We start from the raw sequence: 21,630 nt of genomic DNA on the forward strand, positions 1-21,630 counted from the left end.
TGTCAGTTCTTAGCTAGTGCCTGCCGTCTTGGCAAGAGCTGACACCTGGTCTGCCAGCATCACACCTATAGAATAAATAGGGACCAGGGGCCCAGCCATAGCTCAATCTTAACTCCATTTTAATTTAGCTTAATTGAGTAATCCCAGACAAAAACTAAGAGCCCATTTTGAGGTTCTGGAGCTCTCTATGGAAAAAATACCACCTTACATATATATACATATTTTAAGTTATAGAAGTAATTGTAAATCCTTAGCAGAGGAGAGAAAACTAGACCAATAATAGGGGATCAAAATGTTTAAGAAACTATAAGCCCCCTTGAACGCAGTTCTTTTAAAAGTTCAATATCAGGGTTTTTGGTAGGTTTGTTTTGTTTTGTTTTTTAAAAGGAGCTTCCCTGGACAGAAACAAAAAAATTTTTTTTTTTTTAAATAGTACAACAGAAATTCAGTTCTACTGCTATAGACCCAATTGGTCTTCATTCCGTTTATGTCCCTTAAAACATGATTGGCTGGGAAGGAATTTATTTAAGCACCAAATGAAAGGCAGATGAGGGTAATTACATCTAACAGGGGGACAAAACATGACTGTGGCACATTAGATGGATATGTTTTCCTAAAGAACTGGTGCAAGACATATTTTGACAACTTTATGATACAAGTGACAGCCAATTAAACCATGTTTGGCAGAACTGGTTCATTATCCTTGATACTGTTACTTGTAAAAACTACGGGTGGGGTCCACAAAGATACTTGGGCACCTAAGTCCCAGTTTTGACGCCACTGTAATCCTGAAGGCATCTAAACTCATTCAATGCTTAAGTTTTCAGAGTAAAATTTCCCTCGGCACCTATGTTCCTACCTCTGAACATGCACAATGCTGCCTCCTTCTAGGCATCCAGGTGCAATTCATGAACCAGGGATAGACAGACACTTGGCTGCCTAAGTCACATGCAGGAGTTATTCTAAAATTGTGCTCCCTCAATCCCTCAATCTCTCCTGTTGAAGTTGTTGCACTCTGGATAAATAACGTGTATGTGACTAGAGCTGGAGGTTCCCAAATCCCAGATGGGTAACCTAACCACTGGACCACAGTCACTCCTTTTCTCTCTCTGGCCCAAAAGAGAATAACTCAGCAAGAAAAAACAACTTTCCTAAACCACCAGTAATAAAAAGTAACACTGAAGGAGCAAACACCTGAAGATAGAGCTATGGTAATTAGAATGACCTTCAATCAAAACCACTGTATTTTCTGCAACTGATTTATAGTACATGCTCACCAAATAAAAATGGAACCCAAATAAGTAGTTTCATTAGTGGAGAAAGGACATCTTGAGAGACATTCCAAGAAGATATAAAGGATAGTTATTTTTAAATGGAAATGAATATCCCCCTTCCACCTGAATTCTTTCCACTTGTCCTCTTCAGGTTAAGTATTTTCTACTGCCCAAGTATAAAATACCAAACACATGTGACCCAGAACAAATGAAGCCAAGGCGTTTCCCGATGAAGCAGTAGTAAATCACACTAGTACAACACAAACCATTAATAAAAAATAGATTTTATTACATATTTTATATATACTGGATAAATCAAATTAGAAAAATGTGGACTATTAGACCCTTATTAGTAGTTCCGTATTTTGAAGAGTTAAGATTTCAGGAATGAAGGGGTTAAGATGCAGAAAAATCATAAAAGTCATTACCTGGATCCATTACCAGAATAACATTACCAAAATAATAGAAATTAACAGATGTAAGGGTGAACAACACAGCCACAAAGTCAAAAGCAAACCTTATAGTAAAATTCTTATCCATCTGGAGATCCAAGGAAAAACACTTTTCATCATTGAACTTATCCTGATGTGTCTTAAACACCCATTATAAGCAGCTGTATTTTTGGTCCATCCCCTTTCCCCCAAACTGGGACAACTGATATATCTGACAAGTGGTGCAGATTTCTTACTGGAAGGGCAATTTGTTTACTTCATACAGTTCACCTAAGCACAAGTGTCCTTAGCAAAGCCACAGACCAGGAAGTAGCAGTTAGCAAGGAAAGTTTTCTGTTCATTCATCTCCCCTCTTTGGAGAAAAAGATAGAACTTTATTTTCCTTTGTTACTCTGAGCAGAGAACAACAGCTCTTAAACTGGCAATCAGGGTATAGAAAGGGAGGAGTGGGAGGGGGGAACAACATGGTTACATGTAATTTACTTTTACATTTGACGAAAGAATCTATTTGTGGTACAGCTTTCTAAACTCTCAACTAGATAAAGAAAGAATTCTACACCCATCAGACTTCTACAGTCATTTGAAAAGTCTTACTTCAGTGCAGCTGTGTGTTAATAATAGTTAATTTATACAGTAATGTTAACTATAGAACTTGGCTTTTGTTAAGACTCATTGTAATAAAGGAGCTATATAGACATCTGAGGAGGTCTTCAGGATAGTGGCTTGCTCCAAATCAATGGATCAAAAGTCTTAGGAGGTTTTTTTTGTTTTTTATTAACAAATTTCATTATTTGTTTTATTTACACACTGGCAATGTACTCACAGTGCTCCAAGGAGTGGGAAACAGAATTCACAGTTCCTGCCCTGATTAATTTACAAAATTACTCAAACTACAGTAAAATGGCATACAATTACTCAGCTTTATAAGAAATTGCTAGATGTATCAACACATTTACTTTCAAATCTCTAGATTTCAAAACCTGAATTATGGTAAAATCTTAAACCATAAATACTTGCAGCATAAGATTCAAACAAGTGTAAAATAAATGTTGTAAAATTTACTGCAAGTGAAAAATAAATATCTGTTGCTCACTCTTCATGCAAAGTGCTGAACCTGAATGTAAAAGACATAACACATCTTTCTCCCAAATAAATGTAACATAAATCACACACACATTTTACTTAAAGACAGATTCCATTTAAAAATATTTTCAGTTGTGTCTAAAAGAGAGATTAAGGGTTTCAGGCATTTTTTTAAATTAAAATAATTTGAAATCCTGCTGCTGTTATAGACCAATTTTAGGAAATTAACAGTTTTATTACATACTGTAAATTCACTAACAATGAGTTCTCTACCAAAAAGCTGATATCACAGCACAAGAAACAAAGGGAAAATCAGCTTTTTCAAGCCATAGAGACTTTCATAAATTTCTAGAACCAAGTAATACATAACAGTGTATTTATATTAAAAAGACTCTGACATTAAATACTTGGTTTACAGTCATCCCCACTTTGAAAACAAGAAAGTGTTGAGCTTGAAAATGCCAGCATGTCTCATATCCAGTCACGCTCGCCTTTTTGTATACTGTCATTTCTGTTACTTGTTTGAAGTATCTTACTGACCTGTTTCAATGAAACCATACCAAAACTGGTTTTTGTTCAAAACCCCCTCAGGTACCATCAGTCAAATACTATGACAGGACTGTCTTAATTCACCCTTTGAAAGTTATAGCTCATCAAAGAAAATGTGTGTGTGTGTTATTGCTCACTAAGGCTCCAATTTCCCAAAAGTCTTTCAATCAAGAAAAATGCATGAGTTACGTTGCCGGTTCTAACTTCTTGATCTCCTCTTCTAACACATGCCTCGAATCCTGCTCTCTGCTTTTGCCCTGTTGTAAGGTATACAATGATGGGCCCAACCTCATGATTTTTCCACTGCCAAGACACTCGTCACCCTTGTAGAACACAGCAAACTAGAAGACAAATACAGCACAATTTTAGAGCACTTGCAAAGTACATGCTGAGAGACTGACAGAAAAGAAGGAAGATCTCCCTGAATATAGAAGGCAGTATTAAATTTATTCCCTTGAGTTTGCTCTGACCACATTACATAAAATGGGAGTGTGAAGAGAAGGAACAAATGGATAGAATTGTTGGCTCATGTGAGTGTAAATAAATATAAAACAATGGTAATTCCATCATGAAATTTTACAAGATTACATGAGAAACTGGTGGTAAGACAGTTATTTTAATTATTTTTCTTGATAAGGGAATCTCCCTTTAGTTACTAAAGCAGCACTTTTTGTTTGAAAAGCTTTTCAATAAGGGGTGATAGTCACATAATTAGAGTGTATCGTTTTCACAGGAGCCTCTTGAAAGGACTGAGTTATACAGTCTAGTATGGCACTGAACTCTTTTGAATCTGTAAATGTGAAAGGCTGTTATGTTATCTACCAATATGTAATTCCTCTTTTCACTTTTATGCTGGGACATTTGAATCTGTCAGAACCAGATAATCTTCTGGACAGACAAAAAAATCAATCGGTTTATACTAGTCAAATATTAAGTACAAAAGTCAGTATCACAAAGTTTCTAATAAGCAAATTATTAACCAAACTCCTGGATTAATTCATGTATCTATTTAGACCATGAGTGATTCAGTTTCTGCAAACAGGGCCTGAACCCAAGTCCACTAATGTCCATGGGAATCTTTACATGTATTGCAATGGGCATTAGATAGGCCCAAAGTTTCCAAATCAAGTTTCTTGCACTTTGGTTTATGGAGAAAACTTTCTGAATGTTAGTATAATAACTAAGTGATGTCTTAGTTAGCCTGAAACAACAGTTCTGTAAAACTGGATGGATGAACTTTCTGAAGTTCTTCTAATTGATATTATGCAGTTAATAAAACACAGGATGTTACTAAATAGAAATTAAGAGAACCAATTCTGGCAACACTTACTTGCCCTGGTGTAAGAGCTCTTATTGGCTTGACTAGTGTCACCCACACTGTCCCATCTTGGTTTAGAGTTAACATGCAAGGCACTGAAAGAGAAAGTTGTTATACAGTCAGCTAGCTCACTCGTATATTCACAAACAAATTATCTGCTTTTTCACTGGCTTAAACAAGTCTAATGAGTCAAGATGTCTCCAAAAATAATTTCTTTTTAAGTCTTTACAAAAATAGAAAAGCATCATTAGCATGAACATTTTATCTACTTGTTAAAAATTATATTAGACACTATTTCAATCTATCACCATATCAGAATTTAAATAGATTAAATGTACAAAAGTTTGATCACCTAGTGCCATCTGATGCTGAAATCTGAAATTACACTCCATCATTTTGTCCCTAATTAGCTCTGCAGGAGGTTCCTCTGCAATCCAGTGCACACGGTTTGTCCGCATCAGATCTCTATACAGTGCAGGGTGATCTGTAGATGGTGCCTTAAAGTACAACATTTTTGTTTAATACCAATGTTTATGCCAGATATCACATAACTGTTGTGAACGAATACATAGACTTCAGAAAAGCACCAAGGTATATCAAAATAAAAGCTAATGCACTAGTAAAGCACAAAGATGTTAGATTCTAACCAGTTTCCTTAAGCCTTTAATGAAAAAAATATGCCATAGCCAGTCTGACTTATTATTCAGCACCATATTTCCTCCACCCCCACAGTTATGCCAGGTCATTTGTGCACTTCTCCCACAATCCTCCCCAGGCCTTTTTCCATGTTGATCTATATGCAGTATTGTCCTCATCTTGATTCTACAAGTTCACTATCTTTTTTTTCGCCAAAATGCCTCTCTAAGGTTCACTTCTTCCTTGATATCCATTAAAAAACAAATCAATATTTTAAAAAAAGGAACGGGAGATCAGGATATACACATCCTATAATGAGGAAACCTGATCTGTTGTTGTGCCCTTTTCCCTATTCACCCATTCCCCACTCTACTGATTTACCCTCACTTGTCACATCGTAAGAACAGCCATACGGGGTCAGACCAATGGTCCATCTAGCCCAGTATCCTGTCTTCCGACAGTGGCCAATGCCAGGTGCTTCAATGAGATCTCACATATCCATCACATCTGACATATGCTATTCTATTGATTAAATTGAGTGATGGAAGATAAATGCAAGTTCATGTGACACACTGCCTCTGGAAGGAATTTTTGAGAAGTTGGTAAAGCATAAAGATTTACAAACACATGTCACTGGAGGTGTTTCTCAAAACTATTATTTTGTCATTCTGCCAGTGGCATAAGGGAGAACACCACAAAGCTGAGTAATCTGGCATCCAAGCTGCAACCAAGAGGAGGTTCTTACATCAGAGTCTCTAGGACATGAAATAATTCTCTTATGCTCGTTTCTCTCCTTCTCATCCCCTTTTTGGTTTATAGTGCTTTCTTAAGAAAGCACATCTGCTATAATGAAACCATACAGAGAAAGAAAAATAATATCACTAGCCAATCAGAAAGCCAACTGTGAGAGCTGCACAAAACAGTGATGTTAGGGTGCTTCAGAATGGTGGAGAATGTGACATACTGTCTTGTCAGTAAGGCAAAAATTCCTTAGGGTGCTATATCTCGTCTGTTTTCACAGAGAGATGAAACTGTAGTGTTCATTACTTCATTTTCTAGCAAAACCAAGTGGCCAAAAATGCCAATATAATAAATGAAATGTTTTAGATATTGTACCACAATGGCTATATGAAAAACCACCTGTGTTTTGGAGTAGTACATTGGAGGTTGATCATCAATAGTTTGGAACGTACTTCATACTAAAATCTTAAACAACTTTCTATTAATCAGAAGCCAATCTTTTGGATAGGACGTATGAAACCTGCTAATGTTGTATCAGTTGGCAGCTTTTGTTTCTCATTTAAAAGGAAAAGCCAAGACTTCTACGTAGATTAGAATCACATTATTTTCAGCAAGAATCATGCAATACCTGAATTAATCACACAAAGCATCAATGTAAATAACTTACCACAAAGATATTTCCTAAGGTTGCATCTTTTTCAACAACAAACCAAGCTTTATTGAGGCCTGTTAGCTTAGCCCTCTGGCCTATCGTATATAGGAACCAACCTAAAGAAATATGAAAATTTAACACTGGTAACATTCCTTCACTCTTCAGTTTCAGAAATCAAATTATTTCAAATATGCAAATCTCTCCAAAAGTGTAACTATAACACTGAGCAAAAACAGTGTCTAATTTTTTTATATCTTGAAAATTAAAGAAACACCATAAACTTGAAAAAGTTTTTATCTAAAAGGTCTGTACCTACTGTTGCTACAAATATCCCAAAGACTACTATAATTGAAATAGATTAGAGGAAAAACATCAGTATTTCAGTTTGTTTAATTTGTGCATTTGATAAATGTGTCGTCAGTTTCACAGTTTTAAATGAGTCTGTTTCACTTCCTATTTCATGCACTAACATGACATCAAATTTTCATGCATTGGCCTGGGGATCTTAGGGCTTGTCTACACTTACTTCCGAGACTTGGCAGCAGTCGACCGGAGTTAAGCAAGCTACGCAAAAAACTTGCATAACTCTCGTCAACTTCTCTGCTTATGTTCTGCGCGCCATCTTCACTGCACTGTGCCGACGGGAATCACGTTCCTGTCGACGCAGCGCTACGCCACTTGAGAAGGTGGTCTTAATATGTGGATTTCTGGATCGACTGAGTGGGTCTTCACTGCCCGCTCAGTCAATCCAGAGAAATCGATCTGACGGTGGCGAATTTGCCGCCATCAGTGAAGACGTAGCCTAGGATGGAGGCTCTTTTGCAGGTCTTGGAAGAGTGTTTATCTGTAATAGAAGCTGAAACTGAAGAGGCAACTTGCAGATGTGCACAGAGAGGAAGGGAGGGGTGAACCTGTGTATATTTGGTGCTGTTTTTCTGTAACTGCCCCCAAAAATCCAGTTGTTCATCACAACCTGTATTAATTATTTTTAAAGGAATTTAAAATTTCTGGATATGCAATATTGAGCTTCTAGAAAAACTAGTGACAGATCAAAACCATAGTTACTGGGTTAATGGATCTTCTATGATTCATTAGGCATACCAAAATATAATAAGATTATAGATCTTTGGAATTTTAGAGAACTAGTTTTTTCCAAATAAAATAGCACTGTTGTATATTACAAAGTGATTTATTTAAAATCATAGAGTCATAGAATCATAGAATATTAGAGTTGGAAGGGACCTCAGGAGGTCATCTAGTCCAACCCCCTGCTCAAAGCAGGACTAACCTCAGCTATATCATTCCATCCAGGGCTTTGTCAAGCCTCAGCTTAAAAACCTCTAAGGATGGAGATTCCACCACCTCCCTAGGTAACCCATTCCAGTGCTTCACCACCCTCCTAGTAAAAAACTTTTTCCTAATGTCCAACCTAGATCCCTCGCTCTGCAACTTGAGACCGTTGCTCCTTGTTCTGTCATCTGCCACCACCGAGAACAGCCTAGCCCCATCCTCCCTGGAAGCCCCTTTCAGGTAGTTAAAGGCCGCTATCAAATCCCCCCTCACTCTTCTCTTTTGCAGACTAAACAAGCCCAGTTCCCTCAGCCTCTCCTCATAAGTCCTGTGCTCCAGCCCCTAATCATTTTTGTTGCCCTCCGCTGCACTCTCTCCAGCTTGTCCACATCCTTTTTGTAGTGGGGGGCTCAAAACTGGACACAATATTCTAAATGCGGCCTCACCAATGCCGAATAGAGGGGAATAATCACTTCCCGTGACCTGCTGGCAATGCCCCTCCTAATGCAGCCCAGTATGCTATTAGCCTTTTTGACAACCAGGGTACACTGCTGACTCATATCCAGCTTTTTATCCACTGTTACCCCCAGGTCCTTTTCTGCAGAGCTGCTGCCCAGCTCGTCGGTCCCCAGTCTATAGCTGTGCATGGGATTCTTCCTTCCTAAGTGGAGGACTCTGCACTTATCTTTGTTGAACCTCATTAGATTTCTTTTGGCCCAATCCTCCAGTTTGTTTAGGTCCTTCTGTATCCTATCCCTACCTTGCAGGGTATCTACCACTCCCCCCAGCTTAGTGTCGTCCGCAAACTTGCTGAGGGTGCAATCTACCCCATCCTCCAGATCATTAATAAAGATGTTGAACAAAACTGGCCCCAGAACCGACCTCTGGGGCACTCCACTTGTGACCGGTTGCCAGCTAGACATGGAGCCATTGATCACTACTCGTTGAGCCCTATGCTCTAGCCAGTTCTCTATCCATTTTATAGTCCATTCATCCAACCCATATTTCTTTAACTTGCTGATAAGAATACTGTTAGATTAGATAGGAGAGGCAGTTGCTTACCTTTGTGTGTTCCTATCACCTTGTTATCTTCAATGGAAACAAAGTTACCTGGATGAGGTTCTAAATACTACAAAAAAGAAACACAGTTGTGTAAAAGATTTTTTCCCAGGTCACGTTACAAATTCAAGGAAAATGAGAACACAAATTTATAGATTCCCCAGATCTAATGTTACTTGCCTCAAGAATGAAGTTTTCAAAATTTCTTTTACCAATGAAACAGATTCCCATACTCTAAAAAGAAAAAAAGAATAAAATGAATGCATACTATAAACACTATATAAAAGCAGAATGAATCATATGAAAATCCTCATGTCAAAACATTCATGATCAGTACAGCAAGGATGCCCTCCCCATCCACCTGGAAATATGCTAGGTGCCTCACAAAATGAGTATAAAAATTCCTGCTTCAAAGAGCACACAAACTACTGTAAACTCAATACATGTGAAAGCCATAAGCACAGGAAAGAGGAGAAAAACATAGGTGACAATAAGAGCAAATGGTTACTCAATAAAGACATGAACACATTTTGATGACTCTGTTGCATGAATATTTTAAAAAAAGCGATCTGTTGTTCACCTTACCATACAATACTAACACAAAGAAAAGTCACTGGGGCCTAGATCCACAAAGGTACTTAGGCACCTAAACCTCAGAGAAGTACCAGTTTTTACACTCCACTCTGATCCACAATCTCCTGCTCAGCTGCTGCCTAACCCTGTAGGCAGGAGAAGCCCCTGGCTATTTTGCTGGCCAGGGTGGAAAATGATTTCAGCGCTTATCATTGCTATGCCTCAGCACCTCTGCAGATCTGGGCCTTATCCTGAAAATCCCTTCATGAAAATAATAATTCTGTCTTCATGAAACCACTTTACTTTAAAACCCTATAATACATTCCTTAGACAACTGTGCAGTAAAAAACAGCTTGCCATGAGAGGAATGCAAGCACTAAGCAAGGAGGAACATATCAGGAACACAGCAGCTGCTTAAATTCATACTCCAAAAGATCACACCATATTTAGTTCCTTAGCTATGGAAACAGAACTAGCCTTGTGAAAAAGTGACCTAGGAAAAAATAATCTAATACCAATCTGGACCAATGCATCCCGCAACACAATGTTAGAGATACTGAGAAATGGTGAAATACAAATCACTGGCTGGTTGGAAATACACTTTAAAGGGTGACTGCTCCTGCAGGCCACATCCATCACCTCAGTTCCTCAGAGCTACAATGGTAGAAGAACTTTTTTTAAATAATTTTTAAAAAAGCATTAAAATGGCCACGCGAAACAAACACAGTTAGCAGTACTTTTAGACAGGTAGACAACTGCCGAAACTATAGAAAACTCAATTTACCATCCAAATATATTCTATACTGTTACTCAGAAATAACTTGACGCAATTCATTTGATGCAATGTAATTTAAAAAACTATGACTATTGTTACTGTTTACCTAGCAAGTATTGTTTATAATACCATATAATCAGAAAAAGAAGGGTTTAGAGATAAATATAAATCAAAAGTTTAATAAGTGTTACCATGCCTCTTTTCTCTTCAGCACACGATGAAAGCCATGTTCTGCTGCTATCTTCTTTACAAAATCTTTTGTCAATCCTCCTAAAGGAAAAATTGTTCTCCTCAAAGCATCTTGTGAAATCTGACTGAGGAAGAAGGTCTGGTCTTTCAAGTGGTCAGCTCCTTGAAGGAGTTTTACAGCTGCAAGGTGCAGAACGCACAAGATGTTTCAATGTTACATAACTTAACTCCTACTATTTACATACAAGTTTAGTTAAAACTCTGCCTAAAATAAGAACTTCTACAATAAACACATCTTAGCAAGTTTCATCACTGCACTCAACAGAAAACATTTGGGGTACTTTTTACAACCTAGACATTGCTCCATTTCCTAATATCTCTTGTTCAATTTTACATAAAGAAATGAGGGCTAAAACTGATACTCAAACTAACATGAACATCTGTGTAAAATGACATTTTGATTCATGACACCCAACATTCCAAATATTTGGTTTTACCTGTTTATTATGGTCTTAAACATTTTAATAAAATGATACAATATTTTCCAAAGGTTTTGGAATATTTTCATGTTTTTCTTTAAAAGAGCTACACAGATTTTGATTTTGTATTTTGCTGAACCTCTGTTTCTTTTACATCATTGTGAATTTTCCTGGTAAGAAAGCAATAACAAATTAATATTTGGAAAAAAAAATTAGTTTGTAAATGTAGAGACAAGTAATATTAGCTAACAATGTTGTATCTTGATCTTCAAAAAAAAATGGTAGGCCAAATCTGCTCAAAGTCACAATGATGTAGAACTACATTAGCATCACTGGAGTCATTCCAGACTTATAGCAGTATCACAGAACAGAATTTGACTTGTTTATACAAATGATCTATAGAGTTTTAGCCTCCCAACAGCCCAGATGACTTGATCCTATTTTGTTTATATATGTAATTTTCAGTCACATTCTGTCCACTTAGAAGAACTAGTCTCCATCATAGCTCTGGAATTTCATGGCTAACGCATCAATATGCCTTTTTGTTTCAAATGACTGAGAAATGGTTTTGAGATACAGGTTAGTGACATCTAGTAATAGAGTCTCCACAATAGGTCTGGAAAGACAACCTATAATGCTACTCTCATGGTGATAAATAGTTAAGAGGTGTCACCAAACAGAGCTGTTGGAAAGTAGGGTTTCTCCCTCTCCTGGAAAATGTTAGCTTTCCAGCAAAAAAATCAAAACCCAAAAGCTTTCAGCTGAAAACTTTCAATTCAGAAATGCCAACATGGTGCATCATGTGAGCTGTAGTTTGGGTTCCTTCTGGCCCCATTTACCTCTATGGGAAAGACACCCTGACTGGACTGTATCTCCCAGCTTCTACCGCTTGCACTCCACCGAATACACTTGTGCCAAAGTCTCTAATGATCTCTTACTAGCCAAATCTCAGAACCAGTACTGCAACCTCATGCTCCTCGACCTGTCAGCTGCCTTTGATGCCGTCAACCATGCTCCTCTTCTTGAAATCTAGTTCCCCCTTGGCTTCTGTGACTCCCTCCTTTCCTGATTCTCCTCCTTCATCTTTAATCACTCCTCAAGAGTGTCCTGCAGAAGATCCTTCTTATCCTGCCTCCAACTGTGGGGGGGTTCCACAGGACTTTATCCTTGGTCTCCTCATCTTCTCCCTCTGCACCTACCGCTGAGTAATCTCACCTGCGGACACAAATAAAATTACCATCTGTATACTGATAACTTAGATTTTCCTGTCTACTCCAGAAGTGCTTTCTTCTAGTCTATAAGTACCTACATGGGACACAAATATTCGATAATGGGCTCTTTAATCTCACAGAGAAAAGTAACACAATCCAATTGCTGTGAACTGAAGCTAGACAAATTCAGACTGGAAACAAGGTGTACATTTTTAACAGTGAGAGCAATTAACCATTTGGAACAATTTCCCAAGGGTTGTGGTGGATTCTCCATCATTGGCAGTTTTTAAATCAAGATTGGATGTTTTTCCAAAAGATGTGAACTAGGAATTATTTTGAGGAATTTCTATGGCCTGCGTTTTACAGGAGGTCAGACTAGATGATCACAATGATATTGTCTGGCCTTGGAATATAAGAATCTATCCACACAGCTAAAACTCATCCAGGCTCTCCTTATGTCATGTCTTGATTACTGCAACGTCCTTTTTTCCAGCCTTGACAAATACAATCATGTTCCATTCACAGACATTTAGAAAGCTGCTGCAAACACAATTTTCTTATCTGGTCACTTTCACCACATTACCTTTCTCTCTGCATTCCTCCACGGACTCATCTTTCCCTATGGCATCAAACATAAGCTACTTGTCTTCACCTTCAAGGTCCTTCACGGCTCTGCTTATCTCTCATTTCCTATTGAGACGTTGATTCCCATGTCCAACTGGTCCATGATGTCAGCCTTCATCATACACTTGTTAAATTTTTAAACAAGCATCTTCATACTTTCTCTTATCCTGTATCTTCACCAACATCCCCAAAGCTACCTCGTCATTCTTCTTAAAATTTGGTATGATGGCTACAAAAAACTTGACAACACTTACGCTGCTGGTGTGTTGAGACCCACTGCCTATCATATTGACCACTATTGTCTTCTTGTTTCCTTGTACACCTCCATCTGTCCATACCCATCTGTTGTCTCATCTTATACTTAGACTTTAAGCTCTTTGGGGCAGAGATCATCTTTTTGTTCTGTTTTTATACAACCTCTCACCCAGTGAGGTCCTGGTCCATGACTAGGGTTCCTAAGTGCTACAGTAATACAAATAATTAATAATAAATAATAATAAACATCATTATGGAACACCATCTCCTTTCCTGCTGAGATGCCACAGTGCATCATGGAAGTCCCATCGCTGTGGTGCATCAGTGAAGCTTTAGTTTGTCTGAGTAGCCAGGACTATAGAGGAGAATGGAGGCAGAAGGCACTACAGCAGCATTTCTGAATCAAAATTTTTGATTTTCAGCAGAAAAAAAAATTTCTTTTGGATAAAAACTTCATTTTTGAGATATTCAGTTTTTCAATGGAACTTTTGTATTTTCCACAGGAAAGAGACAGTTTTTGCTAAAAATTTCATTTAGTTGGAAACCCAATTTTCCATTGAAAAAAAATCAGATTTTAGACCAGACCTTGGTCATGTTATAGAATATTATAAATGATTTCCTATCACTACAGGGAGGGAAATTTAATGACCATAATTTATTTCTGAGAGACAGGTTCTGAACTCTAAAGTTGCAAGCGATAGTACTCATACTTGAAGTCTTACGTGGCTTACAGTGGATTAGATATCCAGAATCACTTATCTTGACTTTAGTTGAGAGAAGACTATTCCTAGTCGATTCAGAAACAAATATACAGTATAACACATTTCTCAAAAAGAAAGAGGATGTTCAAAGAAGAAGAGCAACAAGAATAAAGAAGAGCATAGGAAAAACTCTCATACAAAGAGAGAGTCTTTACCACAGATGAATAAGGAGTCAAATAAGAGGGGACATAAAAAAAAAGTATATAAAATAATTAACAGTACAGAGAAATTAGATCAGGAACTTCTGTTCTCCATCTCTCATTTTATAAGAACAAGAATCCTTAATGGCCTATACTGACAGCCAGGATTACTCTTCTCTTAGAAGTCTACAAATCCCATAACTTCTAATATCTGAAGAAAATGGGACCAAGATTTAACAGAATTACTTAAAAGATTCTGGGTCAAATAGTCAGATGATGTAAATCAACCCAGCTACACTGACGGCCAGGGAGCAAATATTTTTCACAGGATCTAGACTTCTGTTCTTAAGAAAAAAAGGAATTTGTTTTGATCTTTAAAAAAAGCAGTAAAACAGGAAGTTTGACTACTGAAGCTTAATAATGTCAAGAATTCACCTGCCATGGCACCTTGGTATGCATTTATTATTGTAACTAACTGTCACGGACTGGCTGGTGCTTTAAGAAGAGTCGGGGTCAGCCCTGCTAGCGATGTAGCAGGTACCCCCCTTCTGATCCTGATCTGATGGATTAATTACCATTAGTGACTCCAGATGTGAAAGGGTTAGGGGAGACTACTCAGAGAGGAGAATGCTTTCAGAAAAAGGAGGACCAGGAGACAGGAGGTAGGGAGATCCTTCTCTCTTGGGGAAGGGTCTGGCAAAGACATGGTGAAAAAGGAGACAGGGATGGATTTAGACACTGTGATGGGCTCTTGAAAAAGGAGTAACACCCAGGGAAGCAATCCTGGGGTCAGCATTCCAAGAAAGGAACAAAGAGCTCGGATGATCTGGGAAGAAGCCGGAGAGGCCTGGAAACCAGAGAAGATGTAATAACAATAGCCTACAGCAAAAGGGGCTTGAATGTAAGAAGTGGCCCAGAAAAACAACAGCAGGTCTAAAGGCACAGACCCAGCTGCTTAACATCGGGTCCTTTGGTTGGAACTCAAAGCAGAAGGTGGATCTGCATTCCCCTACCTGCCACAAACAAAGTGCACAGAAGCTCCAACACAAGGACCATTGAGCCCAGGGTGGGGCTGAAAACTGAACCCAGAGGATGGGTTGAGGAGTAGCCCAAGAGGAGTTGTTTGGGATGTCTGGACTTTTAGCTGGACTTTTATTATCCTGGAAGGGATCCAGATTAGATTAAATGTAGCTGGTGGGGTAAGTGTGGACAGAAACAGGCTATTACAGGGGACACTGGATGCAAGGACCGCTGCAACACCATGACCTAATGCCAAAGGAGCAATGCAATACTGTGTAAGAAAATATTTTAAGCTTAAGGCCTTAAAATGAATCTAGTTTCTTTAATGTTTATAACTATAACTGTGATTAGGGAAATTTCTTCTTAAGAAGATAAGTTCTTTAAGAGACATAAGCCGAGGAGGTCATGTTGCTTTTAATAAGACTGTATAAGAGGCATATTAACTACTTACCATTTCTAACTTCAAATCGGTTTCTGAAAAGCCCTTGTGGTCTTTTAATATGTTTCTGTTGGAAAACTTCTTCATCTTCCAGTGAGGTCCTTGCATAATGCCCAGTTGCAATTGCATCCGCTCCTATACCAAAGTTTAAAAAAAAAAAATCATCACACTTGAACTTCACAATATTCAGAGAAACACAAATGATTATAGGAACAAAAATTAGATAAATGACATCTGAGAAGCTTTACATACTAATCAGTGCTGTCCTAATCTTAACACAGCCCCAATATTTAATAGGAAATCATATTTCCTGATGTATCACACTTCCATTTATTTTGTGCTTCAAGGAGCATGTTCAAATGCAAATTTTAAACTTCTCTTCACAAAACAGAGTGTTCCCTGAAATAAATGTATTTACATCTCTGAAAACAAAAGAAATACTTTACAAATATGGCATAAGGCTACAGAGATGTTTAAATTGCGTTTGCACATGAGATCAGGCTCCTTGCCCCAGATTTTAAAAAAAGTTTGCTCCTCTTTAGCATTTTCACAGTACAGGGTATATACAAACACACTTGAAGACAACTTACCAAGGTTATCCAGAGCATAACGGAGAAAATAATTGAATTTGATATGCTTGTTGCACATTATGTCAGGATTAGGAGTTCTTCCGCATTCATACTCATTTAAAAGGTAACTGTAAAACAAAGATACGACGACGATAAACATTTATGAATGTCATGTAAATCTATTCAAGTGTGGATAAGTACTTATTAATTTTGAGAGCTTACAGCCTATCAATAATATTAAATATATATTGTGCAAGAAGCATATATATGAGGGATTCATTGAAATTTTATTTTACCAAGACAGCACTCATTTAAGATTTTCCCTGACTGGATTAAACTACAGTTTTTCATATTTCAACTCATACTAGAATTTCTCAAATCAAGTTTCAAGATCTTTGTACTTTAAAATAAGAAGAGTGCTTAGCATTTATATTTTTAGATTGGGACAAAGTGGTGTCATCACCACAGTATCTGAGTGCCTCCTGCTTTATTACATGTTCAAAATACTTAAAACAGTTGCTGATTAACAATAGCGCTTAAATACTATGGTGATGAGCATGTGTACTGAAATACCTTAGGGCCTGATCCTGCAAGGTACTTCTTATCCTCAATTCCCATTCAAATAAATGGAAATTGACAGAACAGGATTCAGCTCTCAAACAGGACATGCTAACTAAAAGATACTTACCTGTATTTTTTTTAAAAGTGTAGTTTATTTTTACTCATAAACTGAAACAGCCTCTCAGACCTGTCCCTTACATTTTTACATTTTCAAAGACTAAGCAAAATGGCTTTTCCTTTACTACTTTTTCCCATAAATTTAACAGATGATACCCGCAGTTATGTCAGCTGGTCTACCCATACCTGCACTGCTCGTGTGTTTCTCCTTTGTCATATTAGGGCAAGCCCAAACAGGCAATCTATTTATAAGAATGAACTGATATTTAAGGAAGACTATAGCCCCCCGTCTCAGTTCCACCCAGAACAAGGAAATTCTGAAGGGTTATAGTTCTCAGAGGGAGTCTATGAAAGTAGGCAGCAGCAAAGCTTGCTGGGTAAGAGACAGAACTATGCAAGTGCCCTTCGTGTCAGTAAGTGGGAGTTCTTTTAAATAAAAATAAAAAAAAAGTAGTCAGCAGGTTCTTTAGGGAAGCAGAAAACAAATGGAAAGGGGACTAAGAGTGGCTGCTGAATCTCTCCAACATTTGTCAGAGACTATAGAAAAGGCAAGAACTGAGCGATTCTCATGGTTTAAAAGGCCTTCAATATTTTCTGTCATATTAAGAAATTCCTGTCCTGCCTTATGACTCCATAGACAACTGTATCAACTCTAAGTTGTCCTTATAAGTCTTTCGCCATTCTCTGCCTGCTACCATTACCCGTTCACAATAATGTAAAGATATCACACTAACACTTTATCAGAAACTGTATTTTTAAAGACAATGTCTCTAAAATGTTCCTACCTGAACACTTCATTCCAGTACTCCTTGACATAGGAAACCTGATGAAAAGGTATATCCAGTTTCTGACAAACATCATAAGCATCTTCACAATCTCTGTCAGCAGAACAAACTCCTTGTTCATCCAGAGTGTCCCAGTTCTTCATAAATACCCCTGTCACTTGGTAGCCTCAGGGAAGAGGAAAGAAATTATTCATTATACTGAAAACATTTTTAGGGATCAGACCCAAACTCTTAATTTTCCAAATCCCAAATGGACAACAGTATCCTAAGTATTCTTACACTTGCCAAGAAGTCATTTCATCAATGTCTCACACTACACTTCCGTGCTACCGACAGCACAACACTGAAACTCAGGGTATGTCTCCACTAGAAAGGTAAGTCAACCTATATTAGGTCGACTTCCTACCTTCCTTAGGTCCTGGTGTGTGTGCTCACCTAGAGCGTTTCCACTGACCTAAGAAGGGCAGGGTGGGGAGCTGAGACCCACAGGCTTCCGATGGGCTGCCCTCCTCCCCGGGGGCTTCTTGCCTCCCCATTCCCCACTGACAGCAGGTCCAGCTGCCCTGATTTCTCAGTCCCCCCTTGCCACTCCCCACCAGGAGCGGGCAGCCTTGTCAATTTCATGGCTCAGGGAGCCATGAAATTCACAAGGCTGCTGGGGAGCAGGAAGGGGGAGCCACCTACCCAAACTCCTCACCCCGGATCCCAGCCAGGAGTGGGGTCCAGCCATAGGCAGAGTTTGACTACTTAATTGGGGGGGGACAAGGGGTAGAAAGGTTAGGGCATTGCATGGGGAAAGCATGACCCTTACATGTATTTGTGCCCCGCCACCATTGGCGGCAACGCCCCGCAGGGGAGGGAGGTCTGCAGGCCCATTTTCTGCTCTTCTCCACTCTCCCTCATGGGGGCGGCGGGAGCGGTGTACCAAGGGGCCCGGACATCGGCTTGGGAGAAGGCACCAGTTGGGCCCTCCTCAGAGGAGCCAACCCCCGCTGACATTCCTGGAGGACAGGCAGACCCGCAGCTCCTTCACTGAGCCCAGCGTCGGGGAAGGAGGCAGAGGGGCTTGGTCAGTGCAGCTGCTAGAAATATCAGTGGGATAGAGGTGGCTCCTCCTCCGAGGGCCCAGCTGGCCCCTCCTCCCAGCCAGGCCAGCACCTGGGGGCACGGCCCTCCTCCCTTGGTATGCCATTGCTGGAGAGACAGGACACGGAGGGGGGTTGAAAAAAAACATCATAAATTTGGGAGGCATTGGCCCCCGCATAACCCCACCCAACTCCATCCATGGGTCCAGCTGCCCAGCTCTCCAAGGCAGCAGGGGCCAGTGGGGCTCTGCCAGCTTTCTTGTCAATTTCTTGGTTCCTGGCTTGAACTTGACAAGACAGTCAACAGCCAAGGTAAGTAAGGCAGTGTCTACACAGACAGTGTCGCCCTAACTACACCGACATAAGATTTATTAAGTCGGTGTAGTGGGGCACTTACACCAGTGGGAGGAAGGCTGTCCTGTAGACAAGGACATAATTAGGTCGATGTAAACTGCATGTGCCTCTTTCACTTCTTCCAAATACCATTATTTCACCCCAATATTTTGAGCACCTGGCATCCCCAGAAAACCTGCCAAGACCCCAGGGTTGTTTTACATTGCACCCATTAGTAATTCCTGTTTATGTATAGACTCTGAAAAGAATTTTTAAAAGCCATTCTATTAATTTGATTTTCTGTCCATCGCTAGTTATTCAGAGTATTCTATATCCAGACGCCTTTTTTGCCCCAACCATTCACTGTCCAATATGAACTTGAAGTTTTTAAAAAAGCTGGTTCTAGAACTCATAAGGTGACACTAACAGGTTGAATGCTTGATCATTACAAGTTTTAATTTTTTTTCAGAGAAGACAAAATTATTTATATTGTAGTAACCTCAAGGGATCCCAACTGGAAACAGGACCCCATTGTGTAGCATTTAGAAAGCACAAAACAGTAAACACACAGCAAAGTGAACTGCACGTCATGTTAGTTTCACAAACGTTTTCGGGTGCTGAGTTTTGCTGGGAGGGAATAAGACACAGCAGAGGGAGGAAGTGTATGTTTGGGTGCATGGAGGTAAGGGATACAGGAAAGAAGAAGTGGGAGAAAAAAATGGAGTGTGAATTCTGGAATGTAGGTGAAGTGAGGCTGACGTGAAGAGATTGTGCGGGATGGGGCAGGAGGAAGCAACCAGTCAGCAGAAAAGAATAATGCCCAAAAGAATAATGCCCAGAGTGAAACTATAAAAAGCAGCAGGACACAGATGGCCTTAGTATCTAACGATCATCATGTCGCAGATCTCTCTGTTCCTGCCCTTCTCCCCTCCCCGTGTCACAGGCCCAGGCACCGCAGCTCTTCTACCCAGCGCCCAACACTCGGAGCCCCGCAGCACGAGGCTGGAACGCCCAGCGGCTCCGCCAGTTCATGGGGGTCGGGCCCCACGGCACCGCCGCCGGCCTAGCAGGCCCCGCGCTCCCGCCGCAGTCACCTCTCCGCCGGAGCAGCAACGCCGCCACCGCGCTATCTACTCCGCCGGAGAGCGCGCACACCACGTGCCGCCCCGCGGCCAGCATCCTCCGGCCCGGCTCGGCTCGGCTCGGCTCACTCGCCCGCCCGGCCTACCGGCGCCCCTGTCTCCACGCGTGTGTGCGCTGCTCCAGTCCGACTCCTCCTCTTCCGGCGGCCGGCAACTACGTGAAGCTGCCCCACCGACGCCGGCCAGCAGGGCTCGCCTCGAGTGGCACCGGGATTGGGGGCGGGGGAGATCGCGGTCCCGACCCTGCCCCTGCCCCTGCCACTACCCCAGAGCCGCCCCCCACCGCGCAGGACGGGCTCAGGCGGACACTCAGCAGCGCCTACTGCTGGCTCCGTGCGTGGCTTACAGCGGCCGGCCCGGCCCGGCCCGGCCCCGCCGGGAGGTTATCCAGAAGGGCAGGGGACGCTGCTGCCCCCCCGTTGCGAACCAGTAGCAGCGTGTGCGGCGGCCTCCCTCCCCTGCAAAAACGCGTTTGTTGTGGGAGTGGTTCCCGCGCGAGTCCCCTGTTAGGGCTTGGATCTGGCCGGAGTCAAGGCCAGCAGCCGGGACGCAGCACAGCAGCCCTCCGCCAGCTTGGTGCTGTGGGAGCAGAGAGGGAGTCCCCCTCCGTCCCCCCAGGCACGGTGTCAGAAGAGAAGCCCCCAGAGAAAGGCTCAGGTCCGGTGGTCGGAGGTTCCCTTTCCCCCAGAGAAGCCGTTGAATGGTCGAGTTCAGGCTCAAGCGGAGCTGGGAGCACGCCCTGAAAGGCTTTCTTTCCCTCAGGGGTTCCCAAGCTTTCCCCCGAGGCCCACCCGGTGCAGCTGCAATGGGCACTGTGGCCCCCTAGTAACACTTGAGGTAAACGACTGCTTTTAATTATTGCATACCTCTAAATGATACCACTGTAAATGGGCGCTGTCCATGTTTCCTTTTCATTTTACTGGAGACAGTTGTGATGATGGAAATCCCACGCAATGTGCACTCGAAGAAATGCTTCGAGCTTTTTGAAACCAAATGGTTTTAGTAAAACTACGCTTTAAAAAAATGTGGAGCAAAATGTGGTGTTCACCCAGGGGCAAACCACCATGTCTAAAACCGACCAATAAGCAACACAGCAATGTTAACACATTTGTTTAAAACACGTTGTGTTATTTATTTTAAAACAAAATAGTTGTCCAGCTTTGAATCCGATATTGTCTTCACATTTTTTTTAATGTAAAATCTGAATTTCTGTGCTGTGTAAGTAAATATCCAACCCTATTCTCTACTAGTTAGAAACGAATCAAATCTTGTAAATAAAAATATAAAACAGCTATATTATAACACACTGAGGCAACATACTCATCCAATTGTAAAGAAGAATCCAAACTTCAAGTATGTGTCATCATATTTTCTTACCACTTTATTTTTTTGGCTGGCTCATTCCGTGTAGCTGTAGATGGTCTAGGACTTCCATTATCTTCTCCACCAGCGCCCCCTTCTCGTTTTCAAAAAATAAATGTATCCATGTCAGAGTGAAATTCTTTTTGCAGTTTTTAC

At 40.5% G+C, this 21,630-nt stretch overlaps 1 protein-coding gene across 1 annotated transcript; it reads right to left on the reverse strand.

Moving 5' to 3' along the window:
* Positions 1-1,586: 1,586 nt before the first annotated feature.
* TRMU (tRNA mitochondrial 2-thiouridylase) lies at positions 1,587-20,254 on the reverse strand. Its single transcript, XM_067564404.1, has 11 exons — positions 20,065-20,254; positions 17,553-17,718; positions 16,111-16,217; positions 15,533-15,655; positions 10,599-10,771; positions 9,235-9,288; positions 9,058-9,124; positions 6,721-6,821; positions 5,029-5,173; positions 4,689-4,771; positions 1,587-3,699 (listed from the first exon to the last, which is right to left on the reverse strand). Exons 1-11 carry the CDS (start codon positions 20,147-20,149, stop codon positions 3,544-3,546), a joined length of 1,260 nt encoding a protein of 419 aa, XP_067420505.1. The 5' UTR covers positions 20,150-20,254; the 3' UTR covers positions 1,587-3,543.
* Positions 20,255-21,630: the final 1,376 nt, after the last annotated feature.

Source organism: Emydura macquarii, unplaced genomic scaffold (assembly GCF_026122565.2).
Source record: "Emydura macquarii macquarii isolate MOO-44397 ecotype Brisbane River unplaced genomic scaffold, CSIRO-AGI_Emac_v2 contig_2636, whole genome shotgun sequence".
Lineage (NCBI taxonomy): Eukaryota > Metazoa > Chordata > Testudines > Chelidae > Emydura > Emydura macquarii.